The 12,773-nt window shown below is 43.0% G+C and overlaps 1 protein-coding gene across 14 annotated transcripts in view; it reads right to left on the bottom strand.

Annotated features, from left to right (window-relative positions):
• ZMIZ1 (zinc finger MIZ-type containing 1) overlaps positions 1 to 12,773 on the bottom strand; it is a 455,946-nt gene that overhangs the window by 11,108 nt on the left and 432,065 nt on the right. For 11 of the 14 annotated variants that reach the window (XM_063958712.1, XM_063958715.1, XM_063958716.1 and 8 more), the window contains 11 exons: positions 11,786 to 11,984; positions 10,996 to 11,283; positions 9,135 to 9,317; positions 7,115 to 7,192; positions 4,277 to 4,451; positions 3,571 to 3,757; positions 2,454 to 2,664; positions 1,249 to 1,354; positions 826 to 986; positions 575 to 642; positions 343 to 411 (listed from right to left, as the gene is read on the bottom strand). In XM_063958712.1, the coding sequence (XP_063814782.1) occupies positions 343 to 411; positions 575 to 642; positions 826 to 986; positions 1,249 to 1,354; positions 2,454 to 2,664; positions 3,571 to 3,757; positions 4,277 to 4,451; positions 7,115 to 7,192; positions 9,135 to 9,317; positions 10,996 to 11,283; positions 11,786 to 11,984 (1,725 nt within the window). The remainder of the gene's footprint in view (positions 1 to 342; positions 412 to 574; positions 643 to 825; positions 987 to 1,248; positions 1,355 to 2,453; positions 2,665 to 3,570; positions 3,758 to 4,276; positions 4,452 to 7,114; positions 7,193 to 9,134; positions 9,318 to 10,995; positions 11,284 to 11,785; positions 11,985 to 12,773) is intronic. The other 3 variants (XM_063958720.1, XM_063958719.1, XM_063958721.1) reach the window with 3 other exon arrangements.

Below are 12,773 nucleotides of genomic sequence, written 5' to 3'. Positions count from 1 at the left end.
GGTAGGATGTGATTAATGCCCTGTAAAACATATAAGTACATATCCAATATAAATACTGAAGTAATCAATACCCACAATCTTTAAATGATAACCCTCCTAGCTGATGGTGATGACCATGACTACATAGTCCAATGCAGTAACAGGAAAATATATATATTTTTTTATTGCTGCATAAGTTATTACAGACCACAAGGAATGAAGGACAACCATAACAAAGCAGAAATGAATGGGAATTAAACATGGGGCGTCCACTTTTGGATAACTGCCCAGTACGGACACGTAATGCAAAGGATAAATTCACTGAAACAAGGATATCACAGTGGTAAGAGAAGCCATACTTACTTCTGTATTGCATTCAGGATACCCCACATGTACTGGTCTACTTCCAGGCCTTCTAATAGGGCTGTTTTACTGTAGAAGAGAGAAGGCTTAAGATTAATAGAAAATAAAGTATACTGTCTGACTAATGGAGAGAGAGAACACAGGAGATCTTCTGTATGGAACACCAAGCCGAAACAGATTTGGCTCCAACATTTATTTATATCAAATTAGCAGTAAAAAGCATCACACTTACTTGCAAACAGGACACCGCCATGTTCCTCGCTCACAGTTCAGTTGAAGATAGGACTCTAGATCGAAGCACTGGAAAGAAGAAGTGCTAATTTAAGTTGGGTCAACAATGTGTCTAATGTACGAATGTTTTTCACATTAGAAAATCTCAGCTGCACTAAAACAAGCGAGAATTCCCTGACTTTATATCCTGCATGCATTAACTAACGGAGGTCCCACCTCTGTGTCATCAGGTAGTTGCTGTGCTGCACTGACCTGTACGTGTTTGCAGTCATGTCCCCGTGCAGGCAGCTGGATCCGCCTAAACGTTATCGGGCATTTCAATGACACTTTAATTGCCGTCTGCTCTACTCCATCCTCTCCATTCAGAGCTGCATTACCAGACGAAGCTGCCACGCTGCTGAAATTCCTCTTTACTGCTTAGGCAAACAAATCATGTGTTACTGGCAAATAATACAACTTTATAGGAACATGGTGAGAAGGATCAAACACATAACTCACACTTGAAAACTACGATCCTGTAAAGAAGTATGTTTCTGTTGGTGGTGTCACAACAATGCAACTGTGAATATTTTACTTCATTGCTTCATATAAATATGATTTATAGCTACAGCCAATGATATATTAACACACTTTTACAAGGGACATCTGTGGTGAACAGGACGATGGGTCACTTACTTTTTGTGATACAATGTTCGGCTGGGAGAAGCCTCTTCTTCAGCAAACCCTGCAGTACTGAACGCACTGAAGGCCGATGTACTAACTGCAGCACGAACAAGTGCGACTGTGAGACAGAGAAGCGAGATTCACTATAAGCAGGCCCAATAACAAGCACATAACCCACTAATAATAACACTCTAGGAGGCCTGTTTATCATGGGGGGATTCCCTGACAATTAAGTATCCAACTCGCTGTAAATTGCAGTGGAGAATACTTAAATAACAGGACAATTTAATAAAGCTTCAATGCGGGGATCACTGCTCCGAAAAGCAGTTTTCCCTGTGATCCCTACCACTACTACCGAAGTAACAGTGTAACTTATCCCTTCTGATCTGGCCCACTGCGCATAAGTGAACTCATGGCTGCCGGGCTTGTAGTGCAGAGGGATCTGCTTGTATCCCTCTTTGCAACCCTGGACCTCCATCCCATAGGAAGGAGTGGGGCTCTGGGAATCAACCCTACCTGACGATGGTTTTGGTTCCCGCAAGCAAACTCTAAAAACTTTCAGTCTTCTGAATACAAGGAGGCCCCCAAAGGGCCCCTAATAATGAATAGTCCCATTACAAAAAAAGCATGTGTTTCTGCATGAGTAACGAGCCCATTAGTGATAATGAATAGGCCCCTAATACATTGTTGCAATATTCCACTACCTTATTACACAACATTATGAAATAATAATCCAATATTAATCAACTATTATAGTCTCTCTAGGAAAGTTACCACAAAGACCAATAAAACCAGCTAAGCTATTTTTGCTATTCTATAGCAGAGTGTGCTCACTAGCCGCTGCCATTTTTGAGACCAACAGTTCACATCCCAAGTCACTGATGTACATCAGTAAATACAAATAAATGGAACATATAATATAGTATCACCAATGCTGTAAGACAATGTTTCACAACCCTGGCCCTCAGGTCCCCTAACAGTTCACGTTCTCCAGGTCACCCCGCAGGTGCACAGGTGTTACCAGTTGTAACATTTCACAGGTGACCTGGAGAACATAAATGGTTTGAGGTCCTGTGGGCCGAGTTTGAGAACCACTGCTGTAAGAGGTCATCATGGCAGCAATTATGCCTTGCTTTCACACAACTGATAAGAGGTTTGTCATTTACATGCACTACAGATTGCTCAATAGTAAAATGGATCGAAAGGTGGACACTTACACAGCAACAAGCAGTGACTGTAATCTGGATGGTGTTGCGGCCTGGCTGGCAGACATGCTTGAGGTGCAAGGGTTTGTGGGAAGTCTTGTTGTCTCCTCGCTCGATGGTAAGAGGAGTGGCGTTGACGCTGACCTGTACAGATGCTGGCCAGTTGGTGTTCATCTGTCGGTCTTCATGATGGTAGCACTTAAATTGCAGTTCCAGGTCAGACCTGTGTGAGGCAACAGTAAAATAAACAACATAAAATGAACTGTGCAGTCTACACTGCAATACTTAATCATTTGAAAATATTAACAAAAATATGGCATTTTCAATACATATTCCAAATGTTACTCTAATCGCAGGCTTAGCCAACCTGTGGCTCTCCAGCTGTTGAGGAACTACAAGTCCCAGCATGCCTTGCCACAGTTTTGCTATTAGGGAGCACTAAAACTGTGACAGGGCATGTTGGGATGTTTAGTTTCACAACAGCTGGATAGCCATAGGTTGACCAGGCCTGCTTTAATGCATCCTACATATACTGAACAACTGGCCAAGGGCAAAGCTATGGGAGAAAAAGTCGGCGGTTCATATGTTTTCAACAAGGTAACCAAGTGTCTAAGGCATTGGTGTATCTATAATAGGTGCAGGGCGTGAGGTGTACCAGACACATGCAACAACGCTGTCAGACAAGAGGTAGCCTGAACGGAGCCTGCACATGGGCCCTATCCTTTCCTAAACCGCCCCTGGTCTAAGGAAAGATCTCCACAACTAACAAGGATACTAGCATTAATTCTAGCACCCTGCACCTAGTAAGTGAGGAGGGCATATTTTAATTTTGAAGGGCAAAATTTTAGATGCAATGCATCGCTACAGCTACTGTAGCAATACATCATGTACAAAATGTTGCACGTCAAAATTAAAATATGCCCTCCTCACTTATTAGGTGCAGGGTGCTACAATGGACACTGATACTGCTACTTGCCAGCAGCCTTACTAACACTGAGGTACAATTTAATCCTAATATCAGCACCAATTTTGATATTTAAATTGAGAACCAAACCTACAGTGAGACATATATTTCCTTTGTTTAACTAGACTTCTAAATTACCCTTTACACTCTTCACTCTCCACTTACCTCCACATGAGTGTCTGGTGGACAGTCGGCCGCAAATGGAATACATGGTTGCTGACAGCAAGGTTGTGTTCCAGCCGGAAAGGCTCCAGTACTACTCCATCGCGCACAGGAAATGTCAGGCGCAGTTCGTCTGTGTGGCTGGCTGAGATCGAAGAAGGAGAGAAAGCGTGAACTTTCCCTTTTGCATCTGCAGTGCGACAATGTAAAGAATGGTAAGCAAAGCACGGAGGACACAAGAACACCTCAAGGGTCAACCAAGTAGCAGAATCATGGCTCCAACAATGGGATGTCATTTTACCATTATGCAAAAATTATTATCCTTTAGGCCGCGGGGGTTGGATGTTGGAGACTAGAGAAAGGGTTAGGGTTAGGCCGCCGGGGAAGGGTTGCAGGTTAGGGATAGTCACTAGGGGGAGGGTTAGTGATAGGCTGCGGGAGGGGAGGGTTAGTGTTAGGCTGTGGGTAAGCAGGATTAAGGGGTAAAGCAAGAGGTAGGGTTATCGTACTTACTAAAATATGTTGGGATTCTGACTGTTGGGATGCTGCCGTCGGTATTCTGACCACCAGCATCTTGACTGTCGGGATCCCGTACCCAACCCATGCTATGTGTCTATGCTAATACAATTAAACTTGTTCTATCAATACACACACAGCTTACAAACCAATACATCACACACAATCAGGTCCTAACCAGCTACTAACTTACTTGGTGGTGGTGGTAACGTGCTCATATTCGGCTTGATGTCAGGTGGAAATGGAGGCTTGACATCTTGACTGGGGGACAGATATGGAGGGATGCTGCTCCCAGGAGTCATGGGTGGTGTGGGGTTTCCCGGAACAGGTGAGTGAGGGTAATTGCCAACAGGTCCCGGTCTGGAGGGCTGCAAAAGAGAAGAAAATATTAATTAGACTTTATGGCATCAGAAAATGTAGTGATAATTGCTATTAGTAGTAAATTATAATTAAAACCCCAACATAAGATAATCACACAGAAAATACTAGTTTTCTCCTTCAATATTACAAGTTGCTACAATAATTTACAAATAAAAGTCAATTTCTTGATTTTACCATGTGTTTTACTTCATATTATTTTCAATTTAAGGTCATAAATTAATACTTAAAAAGACTATTATGAGGATTCCTCTCTGGGTGAGCAGGTGACATAATTACTAACTCCATCTAATAAATTAAGGAAATCCTCATGACATGGCCTGTTAGCAGTTCTTTAGGTCTGTAGTTGGGAATCCCTGTGTGTGTAAAAATGATCATATATGGGGCACTATTTGAGATGTTGTTTAAATCGTGAATTCTACCAGGATAAAGAAATTTTAAGCAGTAAGATGCAAGGCAACACCTCGATGCTTGACTGTGTACTAATCAGCCATACTTGGTACTGCTGATATACCACAATCTCCTGCGTTATGTATGGGCTGCAACAGGTAACTAGTAATATAGATGGAAGCGATACTCCATTCTGGAACAGCACATCACATCCAGCGGATTTGAATTTCCCCCTATGTACTAAAGGTTAGGTTGATAGTTATATACAGGTTAGTCACAGTATCACAAACGTGGGTGTTCTAAGACAGACATACACACTTTGATTGAGGAAAAACAAAATGTTTTTAAAATATTCAATGTATTTTTTTCGCTACAGCCATTTTATTTTTTATGGCTAAGTCAAACTTTCCAGAAGTCTAGACAGCTAAATGAAAGGAGACAAAATCTTATGTTGGTACCAGTTGCGGTTACATAGGTGGGAGCTATAGCAGCTGAGACTCACTGTCAGCGTGAAGTCATCGGGAACAGGCGCAGCTGCAAACAGACAGGAAGTGGAATCATCATACCGCTCCCCAGCCAACAAACTTCTATTGGCTAGCTAACTATCTGCCCGCCCTCTGACTCATGTGTCCTAGATAGGGCAGAGTAGCTAGCCAATGGAAGTTTGTTGGCTACAGAGGCTGTGGGGCAGGCTTATGATCCGACGTCCTGTCTATTGCTGCTGCTGCGCCTGGTTCCCAGTGGCTTCACACAGACAATGAGTTCAACACTTAGAAGCGTTTGGGGTGGTCTCCCCTATTTCAGTTTTGGACTACGCTGCAGCCCCACATCTGGAACCGCCACATGTTGATATTATTGACCATTATGGAGAGACAATGATACAGTGCTCATGGCTTTTTTTTTCAAAAGAGAATGACAGAGCATGGAGAAGTTATGACATGTTCTGCTGTTCACCCTCCCAATTCTGACTTGCTCCTTGCAAAGACAGCAGTGAGCCCTGCACCAGTGTCTCTAGCACTGTTTGGTTGCGATCATAAATAAGGAGTGCATGAGGACTCGGAGCCAGAGTCATGTGTTTGCACCCATGCAAGTGAAATGAATCGGTTTGGTTTTACAGTAGATGGAGGGAGTTCAATTGTTTATGTGTGTCAAAGACGCCCAATCTCCCGTTTAAAATGACAGGAGATTGAGCATGCTATTCAACTGGATTTTTTTTTATCACGCCGTTCGCATACAGAAGTGCCAGGTTTAAATGCGTAAAATGACTAAACCCAACTAAAATCCTGTCCGTGACACATAAAGTGCCACTGGGGCACCCAAACGGGGTTGGTTTTCGCACATTTCTGCTCGCCAACATGGAGGGCTGCGAGAAGAAATTTCTCTTCCCGCCTCAAATTGCGCCCGAACAGAGAAACATTTCTCCATTGGGCTCCATCTAGTGGCGGCCGCGGGGAAAACAACTGAATTACCCCCAGTGAGTTTAGGGATGGCTGGCAGCACGGAGAAGTAATGGAAATTCTTACATTAAAAATCATTTTGATCACAGCTTAGGCGTAGAATGAACCAGTATAACCTGAATGTAATGTGTTCGTGTATAGATTGGATAAGGAATAATCATCAATATATTTATTATGGACATGCTCTCCATAAGGATATACTAGCAGAATAGAACCACAACAATCTCTGAACATATTTTAACGATTTTACAAAGATCTTTTGGAAAACGCTTATTTTTTACAAATTATTTGTTTCTGCAATATAAATGTAACATTGTTACAGATCACTGTAAGCTTTCCCACCGGTGGTCCACAGGGGGTGGGAGCACTGTTACCACTTCCCAGTGCAGGGACAGTCTTCAGGGGCAGCCCATCATCTCCGGTAGTGCTGAGCACGCCCTCAGAGTGCAGAAAACAGGGCACATGGCCCCCTCTCCTGTGAGGCTACGCCCCTTTTCACCCTTAATATTAACATTTATTTATATAGCGCCAGCATATTCCTTTGCACTTTAAAATGTTTTTACTGCCAGCAAATGTATTGGAAGATTGAGAACCAAAATAACAAACCACAAAAAACCAACACATTTTTTAAATCCAATAAATGGAAAAGTCTGGTTATAACAAATTGCACACAACATGCCAACACATAATATTGTGGTAATAGTTCTTCTTGTACAGATACTACACATAGATTTCACCACCCATACCCACCCAATTTCATAAGACACCCTCAGTGGATGATGGATTTGGTATGAATTCACACTCACCCCGTTCATACTGCCTTGGCTATAGCTATTGTAGCCGCTCCCAGAAAAGTTGTTATTTTGTCCATTAAACTGCTCTGGCTATTAAAAAAATAATAATAATGAATTAAAAATGTACAAAAAAAAAAAACAGAATCAAAAAATACTATTATGAGAAAAAAGCAGCGTAAGAAAAGGCAGTGACATGAGAAATGAATTTGCCGAGAAGCAGCAACTGAAATACTCCAAAGCAGTGACACAGTGATTGGCCAGAAAGTGCTGGGGGCAGGTTTCTCTACACCATGTGACAACTAACATTCCATTAGATGCTTACATGAACAATAAATGACAGAAGGAAATGTGTTCCTCTTATTGGGTACAAATAATTCTTTAATTTGCTAAAGCTGAACTATGAGTAAAGTTATTTTATCATATGATACTATATATGGGGCAGATGTATTAACCTGGAGAAGGCATAAGGAAGTGATAAACCAGTGATATGTGCAAGGTGATAAAGGCACCAGCCAATCAGCTCCAATATGTAAATTAACAGTTAGGATCTGATTGGCTGGTGCCTTTATCACCATGAACATATCACTGGTTTATCACTTCCTTATGCCTTCTCCGGGTTAATACATCTGCCCCTATGTTCATCGGTTGGTATTAGGAATGGAAACTATGATGTATTTGATGTTCCCTAGGATAGTGCGCCCATTTGGAAAACAGAAAAGCAGGATTTCACTGTACTTGTCAGAACTTTGGTAGCAAATGCAATAACCAACAACTGGTGTGTATTCCGGCTACTACTATCAAAAAAACTAAGGGGGTATTTATCAAAGGTTGGAGAGAGATATAGCACTAACCAAACAGCCCCTAAATGCCATTTATCAACCCAACCTTTAAAATGAGAGGTAGAAGCTGATTGGTTAGTGCTTTATCTCTCTCCCTGCTTAGATAAATATCTTCATATACACATTACTAAAGTAATACATCGGTATAGATCAGTGGTTCCAAAACACAGTCCTCAAGGCACTCCAACAGTCCAGGTTTAAAACTATCCATGCTTAGGCACAGGTGACTTAATTAGTACCTCAGTCAGTATGATTTTACCATCTGTGAACAAGAAGGGATATTCCTAAAACCTGGACGGTTGGGGTTCCTTGAGACCCACGTTTGGGAACCACTGGTATAGATATGAAAAGATCAGTATAGAGTGTATGAAACTAGAGTGGTAATGGGAAAATAAGAGCAGATGGGAGCACTATTTAGCTTGGCGCATGAGTGAGGGTATATTTGGGCTAAGTGTCAGGCATGTAGGGCACTTGCAGGGAACACACTCTTCAGTACTGCTGGCTGCATCACAAAGCGTCTTACACTATAAGGTTTTCTTGCAGACAATGGACAAATGTGAACCAGTATGTGCAGTAAAGTGGCAAATCTAAATATATATTGCTCCATATTTAAAGTTAAGGCATCTGGTTCACATGCAATGTGCAGGAATTCCGCTACTAGGACTGCGGGTGGTGCTTTAGTGGTGCGGAGGTGGTTGTACCTATCCTCTTTTTGACATAATTATGAAAAGATTAGGACACAATGGTGTTAGGAGTCGGATCTGAGGCAAGGTGCCAGGCTGCCGTTAAAGCAATCTGTCACTGTGTCCCTTTACTTACTTACATGGTGACAGTAGAAAGTATTGTTCCAATAGAATGTCACTGCATGTAACTTTGAAGTGTGCTCCCACAGCATAGTTGTCAGCTAGTGACAGGTCTGCCAGGGCGCAGCAGATGGGGACGTGTCACTTGAGAGCATGGTGTATGAAAGATGCATGATTGTATTAGTAGCACTACAGGGCTGGACTGGCTGTGCACATCCTAAGCACTAGCATGGCAGCGACAAAAAAGGAGAAAGTAAGAGAAAAGGCAATAACGGTTTACAGAAATATAAGAGGTGTAATTGGTGTTGCGACTGTAAACCAGACCTAGAACAATAAAGTTGTTTCCTACAACTACATAATACAATTAGTGTAACATAATCCACTAGTCACCTTGAAGTACTGCCCCATGCTGACACTAGGTGGTGGGTATTGTCCGGCACTCTGCTGTCCTGTCATCCTTTGGCCTGGATAGTTCGGCGATGTCATGGGTCTGGCAGGACTGGGGCTTGGGTATTGCCCAGGCTGACTGGGAAATTGATTGCTTGGTCCATATTGCTGGCTGCCATAATTAGGCTGTTTAAAGTAGAATGAAAAATGTCAATATACAATTTAAAACTGTTGCCCCTTATCTGGCTGCTGTGCAAAGAACACAGGTCGTCTAACACAGAAATGAGAACTAAAAGGCATTTATTGAGAACAGCTCCCAACACAGAATGGTTCCAGGCGCTGTAGTAATGTGTGTTACGAAGAGACTAATGCTGGCTACACACAGACCGATCCTCACACCAGGATCAGTGTCCGACTTGGATAGAAGAGTTCTGAGAGTGGACTACCTTTCCCTTGGGGTGAGCAGCCGAGTCCCTCGCAAGATGGTCTCACATACAGCATTTTGTTTTTACTGCACTTACCAACAAATATGCAGAATAATAACGCTATAGCTATTGGACCATTGGGCTTGTTGGTATGGCACATGTGCAATATAGAACCTACTGTCTGATACAGAAGCTGAGAACTAAACTAGTGACATTTAAAATCCACACTATTATGTGAGCAAAACCTGAAAAGATGGGTAAAAAGGCGAAGACACAAGGAAGAAATTAGAAGATCAATCAGTACCCATAAGAAATCTTATATCTCTGTCACACAAGGTTTTTTTTTTTTTTTTTTATTAAATTGTCCCAGAGCAGAAAATTAATTGGGGGCCAAATACTCGAATATAACAAAAATCCATGGTGCCGTATTGTTGCAGGCAATGCACCAATACTCTTGTCCCATTCTCAGTCATTAGCCAAGAATCATTCTCAAGCTCCTGTACTGTGACAGGCATGTCACATGAATATGGGCTAATGTCCGCATGCATTTACCCATCCATGTGTGGTACAGTCACCAAAAGGGGAAAAGCAGGATGGACAGTCTTCCACTTACAGTTTGGGGGGTCATTCCGAGTTGATCGCTCACTAGCAATTTTTAGCAGCCGTGCAAATGCTATGCCGCCTACCACTGGGAGTGTATTTTAGCTTAGCAGAAGTGCGAACGAAAGGATCGCAGAGCGGCTGCAAAAAAATTTTGTGCAGTTTCAGAGTAGCTTCAGACCTACTCAGCGCTTGCAATGACTTCAGACTATTCAGTTCCTGTTTTGACGTCACGAACACGCCCTGCGTTTGCCCAACCGTGCCTGTGTTTTTCCTGGCACGCCTGCGTTTTTTCGAACACTCCCTGAAAACGGTCAGTTGTGTGAAATGACATCGTTCATTGTAATAGTATGGCGCGCGTGCGCATTGCGCCGCATGCGCAGAAGTGCAAATTTTTTGCCTGATCGCTGCGCAGCGACCGAAAGCAGCTAGCGATCAACTCGGAATGACCCCCTTAGTTATAACCTAAACGCCAATGCTCATAACAATGACCTGTAGACATCAGGCAGACCCTGGATATGGTCTTTGGAGTCTTTACATTGATCCATAGATCCTTACTTGGAGAACCACCTACACAATGTTCACCTTTTAGTAAATATAGGTCAGGACAACATACCATGGACAGCCTGTATCATTCTAAATAATGTCACACATCTCCAGTTTAGCGCCATATAGTTATAAAACTAACAAATTCATCTTTTTAATAAAAGGTCAGTGTGTGTTTAAAACCACCACAGATTTTCCTATATAACCCACAGGCTGCGCTGCTCATTAATGTGACAATATGAGCTGTGAATGCCATTTGTCTGTAGCATGCACCAGTTAGCTCTAATGCTCACCTCTCCTGGGTAAGGCCTTTTCATGCCCTGCATAGGGATTGACTGAGGTCTGGGACCAGGGTAACTTTGCTGAGGCATCCTTTGGCCATGAGCTCCAAAAGGGTTCATGCCAGGCCGAGGTTGATTCATACCCATTGGCGGGCCGCTCATATTGGAAGGAGCCATGTTGGGACCCATTCCAGCTTGGTTCAAACTCCCTGACATAGCAGAGGGGACTCGTGCGCCAGGCTGGTTCATAAATTGACTGTTGTAGGCCTGAGCTGGACCCATCTGGAAAGAGGAACACACCTTCAACAAAAAGAAAGAGAAAAGAATAAAATGCAACATGCGTGTCTAAAAGGGAGGAGGGTAAGGCAGGAAATAATGGTAGTAGGAGAAAGGGGAGGAGGACAAATACATGTCGCATTTTTTGAAGCACAATGTGCAATACACAGGTGCACTGCTGCCTGAATAATTAACTGTGTTCAGAGCCCATGAATGTGTAACACACACTCCCAGCCAGATTGCCATACATTAATAATTAAAGCAGATGAAATATACAGTATACAAAGATTATTACGAATACAGCAGTTTGGACATTTCAGAAATAAATGCAGCAATAGAATAGCAGCTGCGGGATAGCTGCAATGACAGGAAAATCTTTAAGAAGAATTGTTTTATGGTGTCCTTTATCTACAGACTACTAATTAAAGCTATGTAATCAGAATGTGCATCACGCCAGGCACATGTAAATGACAAACATACACACGTATAAACAACTGGCAGGATAAAAAGCACAAAGGGGACTCACCGGGCCATACTGGTTCATGTCCTTGTTCTGCGTCTCCTGCAGTGCTGCCACTGTAGCTGTTGCCGTGGCAGTGGCTGTTGCTGCAGCAGCAGCGACAGCAGCTGCAGCCGCCGCCGCTGCAGGCTGAGTGAAGTCTGCAGGCTGCCGCGTGTGAGGTGGGATGCCCATTCCTGAGGGGTTATTGGGTCCACCAGGATAGCTAGAAGAAGACAAGTTATTTAAAATAAATCAAGACATACTAATAAATACGTCATAATTTAACGATTTACGGCACGCAGCCTTTATTATACATATGTGCACACAAACACTACATATCTTGGCACTGAATGCGATAAAAGTAAACCAGTTAATAAAATATTTCGGTGTATACAGCATTTGGCTATTACCAAGTTAATTTGTGCCAACAGACAAACTGAAGCTGCATAGACACAGCACAATTTTCCGTGCGATATGGACTATATAGTCCATATCGCACAGAAACATAGTGCATATCACACCGTGTATATGCACTTGCGATGCCAATGTGCGGTCCCGCAGGATCGGCATCGCAAGAAAATATAGTGTGTGCAGGCGGGGCCGATACCGACTCCATCCCTCTGGGCCCTGTGTAATCAGGATCAGCCATTAGCCTGCATCTGTGCGTGTCTATGCACCTTTAGAAGCATTGCATTTTACCGGGCCTGATTCAGAGATGAACGGTCTTCCAATATTCACGATGTTTGTTGAACTGCGTGTGTACAGGACTATGTGGTTCATTGAACACAGTGTGGTTGCAGGAGTTAGGTGAGCGGAAGTCTGCAACCAGTGGCGGACACAGGAGCGTTTTACAAAATGTGGGTGTGTCAGCTCCATTTTGCAGGCATGCCCAGGCCACGGTTTGCGTCTTCCGATGCAGCTTTACTGGCCCCGGCACATTGAAGATCCCAGCAATAACCAGAGGATGAGTCAGATGACCGATGTTCATGCAGATGATCCAATGCTGCATCAC

This window comes from Pseudophryne corroboree, chromosome 3, assembly GCF_028390025.1.
Source record: "Pseudophryne corroboree isolate aPseCor3 chromosome 3, aPseCor3.hap2, whole genome shotgun sequence".
In the NCBI taxonomy this organism is placed as follows: Eukaryota; Metazoa; Chordata; class Amphibia; order Anura; family Myobatrachidae; genus Pseudophryne; species Pseudophryne corroboree.
The sequence above is the reverse complement of the archived record's forward strand: the minus strand, read 5'-3'. Positions and strand labels throughout refer to the sequence as shown.